General features: G+C 37.8%; 1 protein-coding gene across 20 annotated transcripts in view; it reads right to left on the reverse strand.

The window, feature by feature from the left end:
• DTNB (dystrobrevin beta) overlaps positions 1-21903 on the reverse strand; it is a 214818-nt gene that overhangs the window by 110566 nt on the left and 82349 nt on the right. For all 20 annotated transcript variants that reach the window (XM_086700168.1, XM_086700166.1, XM_086700167.1 and 17 more), the window contains exon 8: positions 6518-6642. In XM_086700168.1, coding sequence (XP_086556294.1) covers positions 6518-6642 — 125 coding nt within the window. The remainder of the gene's footprint in view (positions 1-6517; positions 6643-21903) is intronic.

Below are 21903 nucleotides of genomic sequence, written 5' to 3' on the forward strand. Positions count from 1 at the left end.
TTTTTTTCTAGGCCTGGTAAAACAGCTAGAGGTTATTCTCTAGTGAAACTGACCAGAAAGTCTCTGAACCCAGGCACACCAGGTAGAGATGGCCATGTGGGGCCTGAATTCAGATGCGAGAGATTAACTGAAAGAATACACTAAACTACTGGATTCCCCAACACACTTCCTCTGGTCAGGATACACACAACCTTTGACCCAATAACTGTACCCTAGGTTTAAAGAAAGTCTTACCCTGTTCCACTGGGAAAAAACATCTGAGGTCTTTACCGCAGCATTTTACATGGAGGCAACTGGATGTCCATCACAGGGAGAACGAATAGGTATAATCTGCATAGGGCCACTTTACATAAATTTTTTAAAAGGACGTACAAAACCCTACGTAGTTTTCAAGAACATGTACTGGGAAAAAGATATACAATGAGCATTCTAATTAGAATGATTACTCCTGGGGAAAGGGTGACCAGAGTGAGATATGCAAATAAAGGGGAATTTTTTAAATATTATAAATAGCACAAAATAAGAGAGGAGAAAAAAATCCAATTACCATGGTGTAATACTTTTAACTGTAATAATGAAAGCCAATTTTACTTATAATGACTATAATAATAATAATATTATAATAATAAATTTAAATGGAAAAAACTCGCCAGTTAAGACAGGTTGTCAGATGACATTTTTTAATCCAGCTCTTAATTTACAAGAAGCATGCTGAATACCTAAGGACACAGAAAGGCTGAATGTATAAGGGTGCGGAAAGTTATGCTATGCAAATATAGCAGAAGATATTAAAAGAGGTATAGCAGATAAAATAGACTTGAGAACATACAGAATTATTAGGAATAAATAGTTACTAGGTAAGAACAAATTTTCAACTTCCTAGTGAAATATGTACAGTTTTGAAGATATGAGCAACATGATTAACAAACCTGACCTGACATACATTCATTCACTATGAGCTCTAAACCCAAACAAGCATAGAATAAATGTTTTCATGCTTACTAAGAGTATAATAAAAACTGGATCATATACTACATATAAGCCTGTCTCAACAAATTTGAAAGAACTGAACAGTGCAGACCGCTTTTTAGACCAAAATTAAATTAAACTAAAAATTAATAACAAAAAGGAAACTAGACAATCCTCACATGTTTGGAAATTAGGAAAGTATACTTTTCAAAGAACAATAAAAAAAATTACATAAGAAAACTTGGACACTACTCAGGGACTACTTAGAGAAATTCACAGCCTTAAATGCTTATATAAGGAGGGGGAAAACCTGAAATGAATACGCTAACCGTATCTTTAAAGAAGTTAAAAAAAAAGAGTAGCAAGATAAACCCGAAGAAATTGTAACAAAGGAGATAATAAAGAGTAGAAACAAATAATATTCAAAAATACAATGCATACAATAAGAGAATCGTCAACACCAAAAGTTGGTCCTCTTAAAGTCCACTAGATGGGACAAACCTATGGCAAGATTTGTTCAAGAGGGAAAAAAAAAAGAGAGAAAAACTATAATTATGTGAGAGTAGGAATGAAAAAGGGACATTAGCGTACATACTGTAGATAAAACGTCATGAATTTTGTCCCAATAACTTTGAAAATACAAATGAAATTGACAAATTCCTACAAATATAAAATGTTCTAGAGTGACTCAAAAAGAAATAAAAAACGAAGTCTTATAATTGCTTTTAAAAATGGAATTCACAGTTAAAAATTTTCCCACTAAGGCTTTTGGCAGAGATAGCATCACTGGTGAGTTGTACCAAATATTGAAAGAGCAAGTACATAATTTCAATTTTAGAAAAGCTCTTCCAAAAAATATAAAAAGAGAGAATGCTCTTCAGCTTTTTGAAGATAGCGCCCTGGGAAAACTTTGTCCTAAAAATAAAACAAAACAACAATAAACAAACAAAAAAACCCCGGGAAATTACAGGACAATTGGAACTCCTAAACATAGGCAAAGTCTAAATAAAATATTAGCAAATGAAATCTAGCAATGTATTAAAAGAAGAGTCAACTTGTATTTATTTCAGGAATATATGGTTGTTTAAAAAACAATGTAATTCACTACATTAATAAAGAAACTCATATGATCATGTCAATGCAGAAAAACCTTTGATAACATTCATTCATGACCCCCCCCCCCAAAAAAAAAGCACTCTTAGCAAATTAGGCATACAAGGGAATCTCTTTTACCTGATAAACAATTTCTTCTATAAAACCTACATCAAATAACATACGAATAAATGCTGAAAGCCATCTCTTTGGGATCAGCAACGATACAAGAATGCCTGCTAAACCACTTTTATTTAATATTGCACTGCAGGGGTGCCTGGGTGGCTCAGTCCGTTAAGCGTCTGACTTTGGCTCAGGTCATGATCTCACGGTTTGTGAGTTGGAGCCCCGCGTCAGGCTCTGTGCTGACAACTCAGAGCCAGGAGCCTGTTTCGGATTCTATGTCTCCCTTCCTCTCTGCCCCTCCTATGCTCTGTCTCTCTATAATAAATAAATGTTAAAAAAAAAAAAAAACTGCTTTAATATTGCACTGGAGGCTCTACACAACTTAAGAAGACCAAAAGAAAAAAATCAGATGATTAATATTTAAAAGCACAAGGAGTGAGGGGTGCCTGGGTGGCTCAGTCGGTTAAGTGTCCGACTTCGGCTCAGGTCATGAACTTGCGGTTCATGAGTTCAAGCTCTGTGTTGGGCTCTGTGCTGATGGCTCGGAGCCTGGAGCCTGCTTCAGATTCTGTGCCTCCCTCTCTCCCTCTGTTTTTCCCCCGCTCCCACTGCCTCTCTCTCTTTCTCTCAAAAATAAATAAAGATTAAAAAAATAAAAATAAAAGTACAAGGAGTGGGAGGGAAGAAATAAAACTATCATTATTTGCAGGTGATATAATTATTTTAGAAAATCCCAAAAAATCTGAGTGCAAATTACTAAAATTAATAAGCAAATGAGGCAAGATGACTAGATAGTGGATTAAAATACAGAAACAATTTGCATTTCCACATACCAGTAACACACTGTTAAGAAACATAATTCAATAAAGATACCATTTGCATGACTGTGTATACATTTGACAAAACTCATTCAATTGTACACTTGAAGTGGGTGCCTTTATCATATGTAAATTATATCTCAAAAAAACCTGTAGAAAAAAGGACACCATTTGCAACAGCAACAAATATACAGAAGAATTTTTAAAAGTACCAAAGAATCTGGGGCGCCTGGGTGGCGCAGTCAGTTAAGCGTCCGACTTCAGCCAGGTCACGATCTCGCGGTCCGTGAGTTCGAGCCCCGCGTCAGGCTCTGGGCTGATGGCTCAGAGCCTGGAGCCTGTTTCCGATTCTGTGTGTCCCTCTCTCTCTGCCCCTCCCCCGTTCATGCTCTGTCTCTCTCTGTCCCAAAAAAAATAAATAAACGTTGAAAAAAAAATTAAAAAAAAAAAAAAAAGTACCAAAGAATCAGGGTGCCTGTGTGGCTCAGTCGGTTAAGTGTCCAACTTTGGCTCAGGTCATGATCTCAAAGTTTGTGAGTTCGAGCCCTGCATCGGGCTTTGTGCTGACAGCTCTGAGCCTGGAGCCTGCTTCAGATTCTGTCTCCCTCTCTCTCTGCCCCTCCCCTGCTCGTACTCTGTCTCTCTCTCAAAAACAATAAACATAAAAAAAATTTTTTTAAGTACCTAAGAATTAATCTATCATATATAATAACTTTCTGGGGAAAACTATGAAGTTTTAATGAAAGGCACAAACTAATATTTACTTTTTTAATATTTATTTTGAGAGAGAGAGAGAGAGAAAATGAGTGGGCAAGTGGGGAGGGGGCAGAGAGAGAGGGAGAAAGTCCAATGTGGTGCTTGATCTAACAACCATGAGACCATGACCTGAGCTGAAATCAGGAGTTGGATGCTTAACCCACTGAGCCACCCAGATACCTCAGCACAAAATGATATTTAAATAAATGCAAAGATATAACACATTCATGACATGGAAGACTTAATACTATAAAGATGTCAATTCTCCTCTATTTGATTTTTAGATTCCATGAATCTCAGGTCAAAATCCCAACAAAATTTTATGAGGGACTCAATAAACTGTCAATAAAATTTATATGAAAGAGCAAAGGGCAAAAAAATACACAAGACATTCTAAAAAAAAATTACCTAATCCCTTATAGTAATTAAGATAGCATGATGTTGGTATAAGGATAGACAATTTGACCAAAGGAACAGGAGAGTCCAAAACCAGACCATGCACATTTGGACACTTCATTTATGACAACTGTGGCAATGTAGGTCAGTGGAGAAATGACTGATCACCCAATAAATGGCCCTGACACAAGTTATTATTCAAATGCAAAGAGAGAGAGAGAAAGAGAACTGGATATTCTATACCACACCATACACAAAAGTCCATTCTACATAAACTAAAAACATTAGTGAAAGGGACATCTTCAAAACTAAGAGAGAGAGAGAGAGAGAGAGAGAGAGAGAGAATGAGAAAACCACTACAATACTGGAGGAGCAAAAAAAAATTTTTTTAATCAAAAAATGTAACAAACACTAACCAAAAAGGGGAAAGGTTGAAAAGTTTAATCAAAAAGTGGATTACAAGCAATAGGTAAAATTCACTATGGAACACAGTGGGGAACAAAAGTATCTATTTTTTTTCCCAGTAAGAAGAAGAAACCAAAAGACGAGCAAAAAAACAGTACAAGAAAGTCAATCCAGTTATAAAGTCAACAGGCCTGATTTTGAGCCATCAGTGGTGTGTACGGGGGACGACCCCCCTGCACCCCGACAGGAGGTACCTGCACAGGGACGGGGGCGCCGGCACCACGAGGAAGAGTTCACAGAACCGAAGCGCACTGACTCTGCAATGAACATGAACTGTAAGTGCTGCTGTCGGGTTTTCAACTTTTAGATTTGACCCTTAATGAATCTCAGAAGACTTAGTTATGGTCACTGAAGAGAACAGAAATATCAGCATTGACAATACAAAAGACAGATGACAGAAGTCAGGAGGCAAAAAGAGAAGGGAGAAGTAGAGAGAAGGTACTAATTTCCTCAGTTCACACAGTGCAAGTCAAAAGAAGTTACAAGATATAGAGGTTTAGGATTAGTATTTAAAATTACAAAGGTAAAAGTAAAATAAAATAACAGGTAATCAACTTTAAAAATGGTAATATAATCATGAAAAACTGGGATGGGTTGATACGTAGAGTTATAAGTGAGACTGGCTCCTTACACAACAGAAGGAATTCAACAGTGTCCCAAATTGGGAAGTCAAAAAATGGGGCTCTGAATACATCAGAGATATCAAGGTATCTGCCAGCAAATCTAAAAGCCAGACAACACACAACGAAGTGTGGGAGAATGTGCTGCATTTCATTTTATGCTTTTATTCTAAAATTTTTAATCTATAGGTATGTATCATTTTAAAAGAAGTTTTTCAGATTATTGAATGAGAAAGAAAATAAAAGATCAAGAACCCTAACTGCTTTTTTAAGGAGGTTAAAGAAAACAGATGTCTATTCCAACAGAAAAACTTCTCGACACCCGAGAAAGACTAATGATCAAAAGCCTACTGACTTTATCCAGGAGGACACATAACATCACCATTTAATTCAAAGTGAAGAAACCAGTTTAGAGGCTGAATCTTAAAGTTTCATTGTTTCTCCTCTTCCTTACTCTTCCTCTTTCTCTACTTCTCTTTTTTGATCCTGTCTGGCTTTCTTTCATTTAGCATGAATATTCAAAGAAAGTAAAAATAAAACACCAGTTTTATTTACAGAATACAATCTTGTGTTTCCTAATTTTCTCTCAATACAAAAAATAAAAATAAAAAAACCAACAAATTAAGTTGATTTTCATTTCCATGTTGTCTGAACCAGTTTTAAACACCTCTGTGGGCATTACAGCCATAGAGAAGAAATGATCACTACCGCTGATTTAAGGAAGAACACGCTAACAACAAAAGGTAACCTTGCTAAAACCAGTTCAATAATTACTCTTCAATATATTAATTAATGTTTCTCTTTGTGATCATTATCACTTAGACTTCAGGGCTCAGGAGCTATATGCTTCCATGTAAATATTTATGGTGATTTAAATAAATGAAACCTTGAAGTCTTTTTTTTTTTAATTTTTTTTTTTTATTTTAACGTTTATTTATTTTTGAGACAGAGAGAGACAGAGCATGAGCGGGGGAGGGGCAGAGAGAGAGGGAGACACAGAATCTGAAACAGGCTCCAGGCTCTGAGCTGCCAGCACAGAGCCCAACGCGGGGCTCAAACTCACGAGCTGTGAGATCATGACCTGAGCCGAAGTCGGACGCTCAACCGACTGAGCCACCCAGGTGCCCCCAAATCTTGAAGTCTTAAGCTCCCCAAAAGTAAAGTAAAAACCAGAAGGTTAAATGTTCATGTTAGGTAAGTTGGCTGTGATCCAAAAGAATTCAGCAAGGTCTCCATTTCAGTATAATCCATATCCACATCCAGGTGTATACTTACACTATATTTGCAAGGTCAAGTGGTTTCTCTGGTTGCTCAGGAAAAACAGGATGTGGGGGTTCTCTGGTGGGTACACACCCCAAAGATTTACTAATTGCATGGCTCAGCTTCTTTGCAGGGGATTTCTGTGTCAAAGTAGAAAATAAGGAAATAAGAAATTAAATCTTCAAAATAATGAAAAGGAATTTCCAAAGAACTTGGTGACAAGAACTAAAGAAAATATCTTTTAAATACAAGCTAAGTTGCATTATAATCAACATTACCGGGCCTTACAGAATGGGACCTACAGTTGTCCCAAGGTCATTTGTGGTCCTTCATTTCTATACTTACTCCCTCATTTCTACCATGCAGTCAAGACTATAAAGTTAACGTTAACTTTCCTTTCGAACATCTCTCTGTGCCCTTTGCATGAACTCTCTCTTCTGATGCTTCTGGATCATTTTTGGTAAGATGTTACAGTTAATTTCCCAATCAGAGTCAGAAATTTTTGGTGGACTAAAATACTAAAAGGCTAAGATAATGCTGAGAGCTCGTGGCTTTTGAATGTTAGCAAATTAGCTGACGAAGTCACATCCCAAAACATGCCTATTAAGAGAATATTCCCAAAATAAACGTGAGGCAGAACATTTGGTGCTAAGGGTCTGGCTATGTATACAGACACAGATGAGTGCCCTCACATAGACAGGCAGTCAGCATCAGACCCGTGACTGTAAATTCAGATATGCGGAAGGTACAAGAATAAGTTGGCATACTAATACATTTCTCTGTAAGGTAGAACCACACACGCCAAATCCAAAGACTATCAAGTCTAAGATGTATCAGTAAATATACACACTAGTAAACAATATGCCACAATTAAATTATTCAGAACATTCACATTGGAAACCCATATATAAAGGAAGCTCTTCATATATTGATTTTATTGCCCACCCAATTCCCTTTAAATAACACATTTGTCTGAAATTTTCTTGGCAAGATGTTTACTGCAAAAAGGTGTAAATATTTCATTCTACTCCCTCTGCAACATATTACCATATGTAGCACTCTAATTGAAAAACAGAACTTGTTTGCAGCCATGTGCCTTATCGATATCACATCTCCACTTAACTTTTTATATGCTACTTGCACGTATTTAACACAAAATAAGCAAAACTCTTTGCCTTTAAGACTATGAAGGGAAAGTTAATTAACACCTTGTTTATAACACGGACTAAATAATACCAATTTCTTCAGAAACTTCATATATTGGCTCCAAATCACCTACCACTAACCCCTTCAACACATTAAATTCTGAGCAAAGCCTAAATGTAGTATTTCCTAAAAAGCGTATGAAGCTAAACAAAGCAAAAACCTGAAAATCCCCCCTAAGTGCTCTCCATTTCCCCTTTGCCCAACAGGCTGAAATGTGACTTGATCCTCCCCTCTGACTTCTACACTGTCCCCAGACCTCACATCACTTCTCTGTTTAACATCTTTCAAAGACTCCTAATCACTTATAGAATAAGATCTAAGTACCCACCATCACAATCCACATAAAAGCTTTCCTACCTGGCTCCCGCCTCTCCTCACACTAGCATAAATGACAAGCTGCTCAGTTAGCCCCAAACACCGTGTTCTCTCTTAGGTACCTTGGCGTGTGCCTTTCTGAGATCACCTTTTGCCAGTCTATTTTTCTGTAAATTTTCTGCTCATCTCTCAAGACTTCTTGAAAGTCTTGCTCCGGGCAGACTTTTCTCACAGTTTCATAAGCCAGAGACCACCTTTCCAAGCTACCCACTTACTGTGCACAAATTTCCACTGTTATGCTAACGATGCTATCATGCACTTTTTAATTCATGTGCCTATTTCTGTGAAACTGGTGCTCCTGAAAGGTAGGATCTACATGTTAATCATGTGTATAGTTCCAGGATCTGTTCCATAATGGAATATGTTATTTGAACAACTGGCCTAGATGAATTTTCTAGACTGCTTTTTCCTGATCAAACCATATAAACTTATTTCTTGAGTTACAACACAAGTAGGAGAGAGAGGACATCAGAGAATACCTTAATTCACCTTTACAACTAAACACTACATCTGTGATCCATGTATTAATTTCATGATATTTTGCTGTCTGAGAACCCCCTGGGCCATTAATTCGTGTAGTCTATGAGATGGATTATCATATAGACTGCTTTAGCTGCATCCTGAGTAAAAACAACCATGAAATCACAGGTTTCACATGTATATTTTATAATGAACATTAAAATAACTACATAACTATTAAAATAAAAAATGGCTCCCTCTGTACCACCTAATAATCTCTAGTAGTGTGCTTGTAATTCATTTGAAAATACTGCTTTAAAGTCAAGGCTTAAGATCAGATCCAACTTTGAGTCTCAAAAATATAGATAGGGAGGTAAAATTAATACATCAAAGTCAATTCTAAGTGATTAGAACATGAGTTTTGACATGTATGGAAAGGGAAAAAGACTGAGAATAAATATACATATTCAGGAATTACAATATTAACTAAGGGCTAGGACCGAACCAAAGAGGATATATTACTCTGAAAATGTTATTTGTTTATTATTTTAAGTAAGCTCCACACCCAACGTAGGGCTTGAACTCACGACCCTGAGATCAAGAGTTGCATGCTCTACTGACTGAGCCAGCCCGGCGCCCTTACTCCGAAAATTTTAAAGACATACATTCAGTTAGGTTGTCTAAATATGTAAAGAAATGACTTCCTTACAAAGATAAATTATGATATGGACCTGAAGTGAATTTTGCTATCTAGTTAGTTTAGGAGGCTAAGATTAATAAAGCCTGTAAGCATGAATCCAAAAATGGCTTTAAGCACCAAGATAGGGACATTACCTCTCAGGCTCCCGGACCTGTAGGACAATGCCCAGGACTTGGCAGTCAGTCACCAAATATTTACAGAGGTGAAGAAGAGAGTGAGGAAGGAAGAAAGGCAGGTGAGGCGCAGGGACTGGTGTCTTCCACACCTGGTGTAAAATACTCTGCAAGAGATGCCACTTTCTGTCTCTGTACCTTTCCCCTCACTTGGACTCTAAAACTGATAAATATATGGAGAAGCCTTAACCTAAAAAAGTAAATCTCTTCTAAACACTCTGAGGTGATGATTTTCAAACTTCGTCCGTTTTCGATACCTTAATCCACATTAGTCAATTTCAAAACATTTCCTACCATTTCTTCAAAATACTACAGGGTACGATTAAAGAAGTCTATATCAGAGTGTATAAAATGTGTATGTGCAGTTTAAAAAGTTATAAAATAAATACCCATCTACCCACTAGTGTGCCTGAGAAACCGAAATATGGTTGTCACTCTGAAGCCTTGCTGTGGGATCTTAGGCTAAGAGCCCCCTCCCACCTCACTTGCTCCTCTGCTGGTAACCTGTATTCTGGATTTTGTATTAATCATGTCCTTGATTTTACTACTTTGGTGATTATGCATAAATACATGATTTAATACGTTTAAAACCTATATAGACTTACATAGATATATTTTTCTACAACTTGCTGCTCTTGCTTAAAATGACATTACAAATCATCCCTATTGATACATGTCACATTCATTTTTTCACCAACTGACTGTATGTCATTGCTTAATTATATCATAATCCATTCCACTGCTAATAAACACTTGGGTTGTTTCCATTTTTTCCCTCTCACAGTATTGCCATAAGCTTTCTTGTCTAAGTCTCCTGGTAGCCATGTGTAAGAGTTTATCAGAGTGCAATTACTGGATTGAGTTATACACATTCAATTTTACTAGGCACTCGCCACTTGTTTTTACATAGTGGTTACACTAATTTCCATTCCCATCAGCTGTGTGAGAGACTTTCTAAATCTCCACGTTCTGGCTAACCCTTGTTATTGTCAGACATTTTAACATTCGCCAATCTAATGGGTGATAAATGATTTTAATTTGCAACCGTGACTGCCAAAAAGATTGAGCATCTTTTCCAGTATTTACAAGCCAGTTGGTTTCTTCCTCTGTGAAATGCCTACTCCTGTCTTTGGTGTAGTGTTACATAGGGTTGCCTTTCTCTTATGGATTTGTAACAGTTGTTTATATTTTTTTGTGGAAGACCTATGGAAGTTAGATCTTGCAAATAACTCCTACTTCACTTGTTTTTGACTAACAGTCATATTTTTTTAGGAAGTTTTTGTTTGGTTTGGTTTTAATTTTAGAGAGAGAGTGTGAGAGCAGGGGAGGGAGGAGGGGAAAAGAGAGAGAGAGGAACAAAGAATCTTAACTAGGCTCTACGCTCAGCATGGAGCCTGACAAGAGGCTCGATCCTACAACCCCGGGATCAGGACCTAAGCTGAAATCAAGAGTTGGATGTGTAACCAACTGAGCCATCCAGGCTTCCCACCACATTAACCATTTTAAAGTGTACAGTTTACCAGTAAAGTACATTCACATGGTTGTGCAAACAATCTCCAAAATTTTTTCATTCTGCCAATCTGAAACTCTATACTCATTAAACAACCCCTCATTTCCCCCTGCCCTGAGCCCCTGGCAATCACCAGTCTTCTTTTTGGTCCTATGAACTCTCTACTATCTATCTATTACTATAGATAACCTCATATAAGTGGAATCCTACAGTATTTGCCTTTTTGTGACTGGCTTCAGATACTTAGAATAATGTCTTCAAGGTTCATCCATGTTGGAGCATGTATCAGAATTTCTCCCATTGTCAAGGCTGAAAAATATTCCATCATATATACTGCATTTTGTATACCCATTCATCCATCAATGGACACATGAGTTGCTTCCAAGTTTCAGCTATTGTAAATAATGCTGTTACGAACATGGGTGTACAAGTATCTCAGGACTATGCTTTCTTTTGGTATATACCCACAAGTAGAATCATTGGTAATTCTATTTTTAATTTTTTTTTTTAAATTATTATTTTTTTAATGTTTATTTTTGAAAGAGAGAGAGACAGTATGAGCAGGCGAGGGGAAGAGAGACAGGAAGACACAGAATCTGAAGCGGGCTCCAGGCTCTGAGCTGTCAGCACAGAGCCGGATGCGGGGCTCAAACCCATGAACCATGAGCTCATGACCTGAGAGGAAGTCGGACCCTTAAGGGACTGAGCCACCGAGGCGCCCCTCTATTTTTAATTTTTTAAGGAACCTTCATGCTGGTTTCCATAGTGGCTGCATCATTTTACATTCCACCAAAGGTGGGTCCCAATTTCCTTACACGCTCACCAACACTTCTTTTTAAATACTAACCATCCTAATATATGTGAGGAATATTTTATTGTGGTTTTGATTTGCAATTCCCTAATGATTAGTGATGTCATATATCTTTTCATATGCTTGTTAGCCATTTATTTATTTTTTTAAAGTTCATTTATTTTTGAGAGACAGAGAGAGACAGAGCATGAGCAGGAGAGGGGCAGAGAGAGAATCTGAAGCAGGCTCCAGGCTCTGAGCTGCCAGCACAGAGCCTGACGCGGGGTTTGAACTCACAAACTGTGAGATCATGACCCGAGCCGAGAAGTCGGACGCTTAACCAGTGGAGCCACCCAGGTGCCCCAGCCACTTATTTTTTTAAGGAAATAAAAGTTTTATTGAATACATCACAAGGAAGCAGCAAGCTGGACAGCAAAGGAGAGGTTGTCTGCCACTTGCTACCCATTTTTATATCATCTTTGAGAAATGTCCATTCAAGTCCTTAGCCTATTTTTCAATTGAGTTGCTTGTTTTTTGTTGCTGAGTTACAGGAGTTCTATAAATTCTGGATATGAACCCCTAATCAGATATACAATTTGCAAATATTTTCTCCCATTCCATCGTTTGCCTTTTCATTATGTTGTGTTTATGTCCTTTGATACAAAGAAGTTTTTAGTTCTACTGATTTATCTGGAGATTCTTTCAGGCTTCCTACACTGACAGTCATCATCAAATAATGGCAGTTTGGTTTCCTTTCAATTCAAACATCTTTTCCTTGTTTATTATGCGGCATGGGACTACCGATAAAATGCTGAACAGAAGCAGTGATGGCAAGCCTCTTTGTTTTGTTTTCAATCTTAAATAATTTCAACATTTCACCAGTAAAAATAATAGATACTATCAGTTTTTATAAATATCCTATATTAGGTTAAGGAAGTTCCTTCTATTTCTAGGTTGTTAAGGTTTTTTGTTTTGAAACTGTTTTCGGGTGTGTGTGTATACATGTGTGTGTGTGTGTGTGTGTGTGTATTTAAATTATCAATGGATATTGGGTATTATTAAACGTCCTCTATAAGTCTTTTGAGATGATTATATGGACTTAATCCATCAATCTATGAATTTGGTTGTTATAATAATTTATCTCTAATTGCTGGAATAAAACCAGGGTGATCAGGCTGTAGTATCTTTTGTACACACTGCTGGAATCAGTTTCATAGTATTTTGTTTAGGCTTTTATTTCTGTTCATGAAAACATCTTATAAGTTTCCTTTCTTGCTGTCCTCTGAGGTTTTGGTATCAAGGTTCTTCTGGCCTCAAGAATGAAACTGGAATGCTCATTATTTTTTCTGGAATCTGGGAAATGTTACATAATATTGGAATTCATCTTTTCTTTGAGTGCCTGTTGAAACTCATGTCAAGTCATTTGGGCCTGGTTGTTTACTTTGTAAAGATTTTATGCTACTAATTCAAATTCTTTAATGATTATACCACTATTTGGGGTTTTTATTCCATTTTGAACCAGTTTTGGTAAGAAGGATTGTGTTAGGAATTTGTTCATTTCAACTAAGTTTTCAGTAACCAACGTACCAGTTTTCTTGTCATCTTTCCGTTACTGATTCTTAAGTCAAATGTACTATAGTCACAGAATATAGTCTGTGATACTAATTCTTTCGAGGCTTCCTTAATGTGGTCAATTTTTTTTGTGTTTGAAAAAAATGTGTAATTAATGGATACACTCAAACTTCCTATGGTCTGTGTTTTGTCTAATGATTCTAACAGTTGTTGAGGGAAGTGTGTTAAAATTACCCATTTTAACAACGTATTTTTCAACTTCTTATTGTGCCTCTATTATTTATGTATTTTACAGCTGCATTAGTAAAGGTGTATTTGTGGAGAACTTTTTAATTTTAACACTTATTTATTTTTGAGAGACAGAGCAAGGCAGAGCACGAGCGGGGGAGGGCCAAAGAGGAGTGGAGGGGACACAGAATCCGAAGCAGGCTCCAGGCTCTGAGCTGTCAGCACAGAGCCTGATGTGGGCTCAAACCCACAGATGGTGAGATCTTGACCTGAGCCGAAGTCGGACCCTTAACCAACTGAGCCACCCACGTGCCCCATGTGGAGAATTGTTGACTGCATCCTTTACCTTTGGCAAACTAGCTCTGGTTAAAAAAACAAAAAAACAAAAAACAACTTTATTGTGATCAAGCATAGTGTAAAATGTACCATTTTAGCCTCTCTGGTAAAAATTTTTGCCCTGAAATCTATTTTCTGAAATTAATATAGTTTCACTAAATTTCTCTTGGTTGGTACTTTGCGTGGTATGTCTTCTTTCATCCTTAACATTCAACCTTTCTGTTTGTTTGTTTCTTTACTGTTTCTTATAAGCAGCATGAAGTCAAATAGAAAAATAATAATAACCATTTGATTATTATCAAATGGCGCCTGGGTGGCTCAGTCAGTTAAGCATCTGACTCTTGATCTTGGCTCTTGGTTCAGGTCGTGATCTCACAGTTTTAGAGTTCGAGCCCCACATCAGGTTCTGCACTGATGGCCTGGAGCCTGCTTGGGATTCTGTCTCTCCTTCTCTCTGCCCTTCCCCTACTTGTGCATGCACATGCTCTCTCTCTCTCTCCTCTCAAAATAAACTTAAAAAAAAATTTTTTTTTAAGTATCTATTTGACAAGGGGCGCCTGGGTGGCTTAGTCGGTTAAGCGTCCGACTTTGGCTCAGGTCATGATCTCACAGTTTGTGAGTTCGAGCCCCTCGTCGGGCTCTGTGCTGACAGCTCAGAGCCTGGAGCCTGCTTTGGATTCTGTGTCTCCTTCTCTCTGCCCCTCCTCCACTTGTGCTCTGTCTCTGTCTCTCAAAAATAAATAAATGTAAAAAAAAAATTTTTAAATATCTATTTGACAACTGCTGCTTTTTATCTGGAAAATTTAATTTGCTGATTACTAATATACTTTTACTTATTTCTATACCTTATTATATCACTTGGTTTATTCTTTATGTCATTATTTTCCCTACATCTTTATCTTTTCTTTTTAGGTTTTTTCTTTTTCTCATTTTGTTTTCCTTTTCTGGCAATTATACTCTGAGTCCACTTTTTTAGTGGTTGCTTTTTGTTATTTGTTTTTTTTTCCTGAACTAGAAGCAATGGTTATTAAGAATGTAATGTCGGGGCGTCTGAGTGGCTCAGTCAGTTAAGCATCCAACTTTGGCTCAGGCCATGACCTCGCAGTTCATGAGTTTGAGCCCTGTGTCGGGCTCTGGACTAACAGCTTGGAGCCTGGAATGTGCTTCAGATTCTGTGTCTTCCTCTCTCTCTGCCCCTCCCCAGCTTGCACTATGTCTCTCTCAAGAATAAAATAATTTTAAAAAATTTTAAAAAAAGAATGTAGGGTCAAGTTCCTGAGGGTGCTTTGCACACAAAGTAAGGCTCATTTAACCCTCCCAACCGTCTTATGAATTAGGTGTTAACAGTCTCAATTTTATAGGTGTAGAAACTAAAGCTCATATAAACTAGGCATGTCTGATTCTTTTCACAGTATAACACAGCCTCTCAACAGGTAAAATCACTCAGAGAAAAGAACACATAGAGATTAGGAGGGACGGCCCCGGACAGTGAGACATTCTTCTTGCAAGGAGTCAGCAACAGATTGGGGACACCAAGCACCAGCATGGAGGTCATGAAGGAGAAGCCTGGCTGAGGGATGGGGACACAGAGTTTCCAACTGAGAAGCAGACTCCAAGTTAGGGAGGGAGAAGTGCCTTGCGCTGTTACTGCTGCCCTGTATGCTCCTGCACCAGGGCTAAAACTTGCTTTCCTCAGATAACTGTGGACCAGGCACTAAGACACCCCCCCAATTTTTGTTGCTGCTGTTGAGCTCAGATGATGGTATTTTCAATCAGCCTCAAGCTAATTGCTTGCACAGCACAGGCTTCAGCTCAGCTCAGGGCACATGCTGACAGGCCCTGACACTTGGGAGCACAACAGCCTAATGGAAAAAGCTCAGGATTGGTGCCTCGGAGGCCATTTCTGTCATGTTTGCTTCAAATTACTCTCTCTGAGTCCATCATCCTGAGCTCCAAGCCACCACGGAGGGGATCCAAGCAGAAACATAAGCCTATTAAATCCTCAGACAAGCCAGGAACCTCCACTAACTATTTTAACATGAACACTTACTTACCACAATCTTAATTAGCATCTGTACTCTCACTCTGTTAACTTAAAATTCTTTCCCTCTACTCATGCCTCAGCCACATTCGTGTCATCGTTGATTAGTTCTCTAGCTGCATCTTATGTCAAGCCCACCAAAATTAGTTGATTATTTTTATTTTACACATGATGCTTATTTACATTTACCCACATTTACCAATTCTTCTTGTATCCCATTTCTTCCTTATTGCTTCAATCTATTTTTTCCCAAAAGTATATAGTTTATTGTTCCTTCAGCAATGGTCTATGGGGGCAAAGCCACTAAGAATCTTTGCAAAAATAGATCTTTTTTCTTCTTTGCTCTTGAATAGATTAGTTAAGTACAGAATTCTAAGTTGATCTCTTGCTCTATCCTTTAATTGCCTTTCACATTTTCCATTTCCCTGTATCTGTGTTCAATATTCTGTATCCTGGTTAATTTCTTCAGATCTGTTTCCCATTTCTTAATTTTTGCTGTAGCTGTCTCTAATCTGCCATTTAACCTCTAATGAACCTTAATATTTTTATTTCTAGAAGTTCAACTTAGTTCTTTTTCATATTGGTTTGTTCCGTTCTAAAATGTCACTCTTCCTAAATGTACTTCTTTATCTTTTTAAATGTAGAATTTTCTAAAGTTGTTGGCACACTAAAACTCCTATTTTTCTCTTGCTGATAATTTCATAACTCAGTTTGCAATTTTTAATAATGAGTTCACCTTTAGCAGAGACTGCTTTTTGTATGGGAGTCCCATTTGTACCTTCTCCAGCCACTGGAGTATTTTTAGTCCCTCTTTTTCAAGGAGGCTGCTCTTGTAAAGTCCCAGCCTTTACAAAAATATCAGTTCTATTCATCTTGAATGGATCCAAGTTAGATTTCCCATGCCATGGGGGCATGAAACCCCAACCACTGGCCTAAATCCAGTATCCAGTCTGAAACCCCTTGGGACACCACAATTTGGGGCTTAATTTTTGATAGCCAGATATTTGTCTTTTATTCAAGTTCAATTCTGCATTTTAGTTTTGTTGTCGTTACATTTAATCCAACATGCTTATCTGTCACTGGGGATGGGAGACTACAGTTAGCTCAGTCTACCATGTTGCTGAAGCCAGCAGTTTTAAGTTGGAGCAACAGACAGAACTTCAGAAGTTGAATTATTCTTGTGCTTCCAAGATAAATGCTACTCATCACGCATCAAATTACTTTTTTTTTTTAGAGACAGAGAGAACACACAAGTGGGGAAGAGGGGCAGAGGGACAGAGGGAGAAGAGAATCCTAAGCAGGCTCCATGTTCAGTGCAGAGCCCAATGGGGGTCTTGATCCCACGACCCTGGGATCATGACCTGAGCCAAAAACAAGAGTTGGAAGCTCAACCAACTGAGCCTTTCAGGTGCCACTACTAATTTTTTTATGTAGGATTTGGGCATCTATATTCTTTTTAAAACATATTTATTTATTTTTGAGACAGAGAGCATGAGCAGGGGAGGGGCCGGGGGCAGGGAGGACAGAGGATCCGAAGCAGGCTCTGTGCTGACAGCAGTGAGCCACACACGGGGTTCGACCTTATGAACTGTGAGATCATGACCTTAACTGAATTCAGAAGCTCAACTGACTGAGCCACCCAGATGCCCCTTGGGCATCTATATTCTTAAGTAAGGATGGCTTATTGTTTTCTTTTCTGGTGTTTTCTGGTGCCTATTTGTAGATGGAAGTTATGCTGGCCTAGTAAAATTGGTTAGATGGGTTCCAGTATTTTCTTGTGCTCCACCATAGCAGGTATAAAATGAAAATTATCGATTTCTTGAAGATTTGAGAGAACAACACCTGTAAAACAGTCTGAGCTTGAGGCTTTCTTTAGTGTGTAGATCTGTGATTCTCATTCCAATATTTATGACTGGTTTGTAACCTATTCAGATTTTCTACCTTTTATACTAAATTTGTTAGTATCTGTTTTCCTAGAAAATTGTCCGTTTCATTTGGGTCTTCTGATTCATCAGCATAAAGTTCTTTTAGTCATATTTTTTAGGTTTATTAGTTGTACTTTTTCAGTTTCAGAGTTGAAATCTCATTTTGTTTATTTTCTATAATTTTTTGCTAAATTATATACTTAAGGGTATAATAATTCTTTCTTTGTGTATTATTTAAGGACATAGGCTTAGACATGTGCTTTCCAGTCATTTAATTTTGATAATTTTGATTATCCATTATCTTTACCCCACAAGTTTAGAACTCCAGATGTGTATACAGGTTATTTCTTCTTTCTGTTGTTGATTTCTACTTTTACTGCACTGGGGTCGGGGAATGCTCCACTCTGACGCAAGGCCAGAAGGAGAGGAGGGGCTGGGGCATGGGGACACTGGAAGGAAAAAGCTTCACAAGCAGAGTCAGTGGGAGGAATGGCAAGAAGTACAGTGTGCTGGGAGCGGAGCAAAGAGGAGAGAGGAGGCAGCAGAGCTTGGGTGGTGTAGGGCCTTCACCCCAAATGAGGTGGGAAGCCGGAGGAGTGTGCGGAACGGGCAAGGATGTGAGGTGTCTCATAGGATCGTTGTGACTGCTATATTTAGAACAGACTGAAGGTCACAAGTACAGAATGAGGGACACCATGGAGAAAGGCTCCACAATAATTTCAAAATGTATATATTTATACACATACATAAATAGACATGCAGTTATTAAAAGCAAGACAAATAGGCTCACAACTGAGAGCAACTCTTGTAAATTATACCTTTTGGTAGCATTTTGAACTCCCATTTTGTCCCTTCCAATGTTGTTTGCCTTGTTTTGTCTCATATTAATATTTTATACTGCCTTTTTTGTCCCTTTGTCAACTTTTGAATCCTTGCCTAAAACACTATACTGTGTGCTTTTTGTTGTTGTTGTTGTTGTTTTGTTAAATCTGAGTTTTTACCTCTTAAGTAGGTGAGTTTAATTCATTTTCATTTATTGTAATTATTGATATGTATGTTTAAATTTATTCATAGCAACTTATTTTGTGCTTTGTATTTACCATGGTCTTCTTTTTTTCTACTTTCACGTCTCCTTTTGGATTGTTCCAGTTTGTGTGTGTTACAGTTTTTCTTCTAATAGTTTTAAGGGTCTAGATTTTTTTTTTTTTTTTTTTTTGCTTTGAATGACTGATTTATTCTTTTTTTCTTTTGATTTCTTTTTTTAAAATTTTTATTTAATTTATTTTTTTAATTTACCTCCAAGTTAGTTAGCATATGGTACAACAATGATTTCAGGAGTAGATTCCTTAATGCCCCTTACCCATTCAGCCCATCCCCCCTCCCACAACCCCTCCAGTAACCCTCCATTTGTTCTCCATATTTAAGAGTCTCTTACGTTTTGTTCCCTTCTAAGGGTCTAGATTTTATATCGAATTCTAGTAGCTGCCCTTACATTTTTAATGCGCATATTTTCTTATAGAGTTGATTACATTTTATCATCCTCCTCCTGCATGCTTTTATTTCCTTTTCACTCCACCTAAGCACAAATTCCATGTTGCTATCTTTGCTGATTAAAGTTACAACTTGCTAAAAGTCATTTTCTCTTTTACAACCAATGTTTACTCAGATTTAACATTGTTTTCCTGCTTTCTCTGCTTCTTCTTTTCTCTTTTATCCTATTGCTACCTTCTTGGTTCATTTTTTGTTTTTTTTCTTACTGCAGTGTATCTATCTTTAAATTAGTTCTTTCAGCAAAGGGCTGTCAAAGTCCTTCAAGTCTAAAAATGTTATTATGAGTGCCCTCACTGTTGAAAGATAGTGTGGGCAGAAACAGAATTTAGGTTCTGATTTATTTTCTCTCAGCATCTTTAAGACACTGTGCTACTGTTTTCTTAAAACCAGAGATTAAATCTAATATTATCTGGATTCTCATTCTTTTGTAGACCATCAGTCTTTTCTCTCTGGTATCTCTTTGGAATTTCTCTTCTTCATTATCACCGGGATGTATATAGGTGTTGTTTTGTGTTGTTCCTTTTAAAATATATTCTTCTTGAATGTAGTAGGCTCTTTACACTTAAGGGCTTGCACTTTTTCAGTTCTTGCAACTCCTATTAGATAAATATTGTAACTTCTACATGGTCCTAAATGCCTCAACCTTTGTTTCAAACTCTTATCTCTTGATGCTGAGTTTTGAGAGAATTTCTCACCCTATTTTAGTCCACTAATTTGTTCACAGTTATATCCAGTTTGCTATAACCTATCCAATGAGCTTGTTCAACAACCATATTTTTCATTTTAATTACTGTTGACCATTTCATAACCTCTGTTTCTTGGAAGCATGGAAGCATGCTTGGAAGCATGGAAGTCTATCCTTGGTCCTCTAGGAAAATTAAATTGACCTATTTTTAAAGTTTCTTTCTCATTGTTCTGCTTCCTAACGTGTTGTTCTCCTATTTTTATTTCACAGTGCTAGGCTTCTTCTGGTGTTTCATGGTTCTTGGCCAGGCAAACATCTCCCACAGGGACTGTTCAGCTGCCATCTTAGCCAGCAGTGGCCTTCCGGCCAGAGGATCTCATGCGAAATCTGTTCTGACAAAGTAGGCAGATCAGCTTCGGGGTCCCGGCAGTAGTGATGACCTCAAACAGGCAGTGGGAGCAGCTCATTTCTGCAACTTCTCATTTAATGTATACCTTCTCTGCTTAAAGATGTCTTATGGCTTTAGGTCTGGAACATTCTTTTTCTTTTTCTTTTTTTTTTTTAAGTTTTTACTTATTTATTTGAAAGAGAGAGAGAGCATGCACGTGCAAGCTGGGAAAGGGCAGAGAGAGCAGGAGAGGGAGAATTCCAAGCGGGCTCCCCGCTGTCAGTGTAGAGCCTGACGCGGGGCTCAATCTCACAAACCGTGAGATCAGGACCTGAGCTGAAATCAAGAGCCGGACACTTAACCGCTTTACTGACTAAGCTACCCAGGCACCCTTCCTTTTCTTTTCAATCTTTAAAGGGAATTTATTCATCTAACTTAAAGTTTTATCATTTCTATGGGTTTGGTGCAGAAGAAGGAAGAAGTAGTGTTTGGTCAACCATCTCAAAACTAGATCTATTACTTCTTTAAATATAGTCTGTCTGCATTCTCCTCAGCCTCTTTCTGGGATTCTTATTAAACGGCAATCTTCCATTTATCCTCCATGTCTTAACTGTTTTTTTCTATTACTTTATCCTTTTGCAATGTGCTTAGGAACATTTCTCTGCTCTAGTTTCCAGCTCACAAATTTGCTCTTTAGCTGGAAACACTGTCAATTAGCCCATGTAATGAATCTTATTTTGACAATCAAAATTGTAATTTCCCGGATCAATACTTGTGTTTGGTAGATAAAATAACGGATCACCTCTCTCCAAAGGTTTCAACTATACATATTATAAAATCTGTTCTATTTATTCTATTAATTCTATGTCTGAGATAAATTCTTCTGTTATCTCCTCTGCAAGGTTGTGTTCCTCTGGTTTTTGGTGATTTCTAGCAAAGTGCTCATCTTTGTTGTCAAGGCTCTGTTCAGACAGTCAATCTGTGTGCACTACCTACTCAGAAGGAAGACGTGTCTTCAGTGAGAGTGGCAGGGGCACAGGAGGTACCACCTCATGGAAAGACTTTGTATCTAGTCTTCAGAGCATGGGAGCTTCTTATTCTGGAATTCATCAAGCACCTGGAACTCAGCCCTGTCTCTCCAACCCCAGTTCCTATATACACTACATCTGCCTGAGACACCTCCATCACCATGCAATGGTACTGGGATCACTCTGTCATTGTGCTGAGCCCTTCACAGCTCCCTATAACAACTGCTTCCAAGTCGAAATAGACACTATTCTTCTAGATGCTATTCCTATCTTGAGCAGCAATACTTTCCTGACCTTGTTTTGGAACAAGGTTTTCTTTTGCAAATAGATCCCATGTGCTTTTCATGGGGATTCTTCACAGTCTAGGGCCTGCCACGGGTTTTCTTTTTTTTTTTTTTTTTTTACCCCCTCTAGTATACTTGCAGATTATTTTT

The sequence above is a fragment of the Puma concolor genome, chromosome A3 (assembly GCF_028749965.1).
Source record: "Puma concolor isolate L17-30 chromosome A3, mPumCon1.1.hap2, whole genome shotgun sequence".
Lineage (NCBI taxonomy): Eukaryota > Metazoa > Chordata > Mammalia > Carnivora > Felidae > Puma > Puma concolor.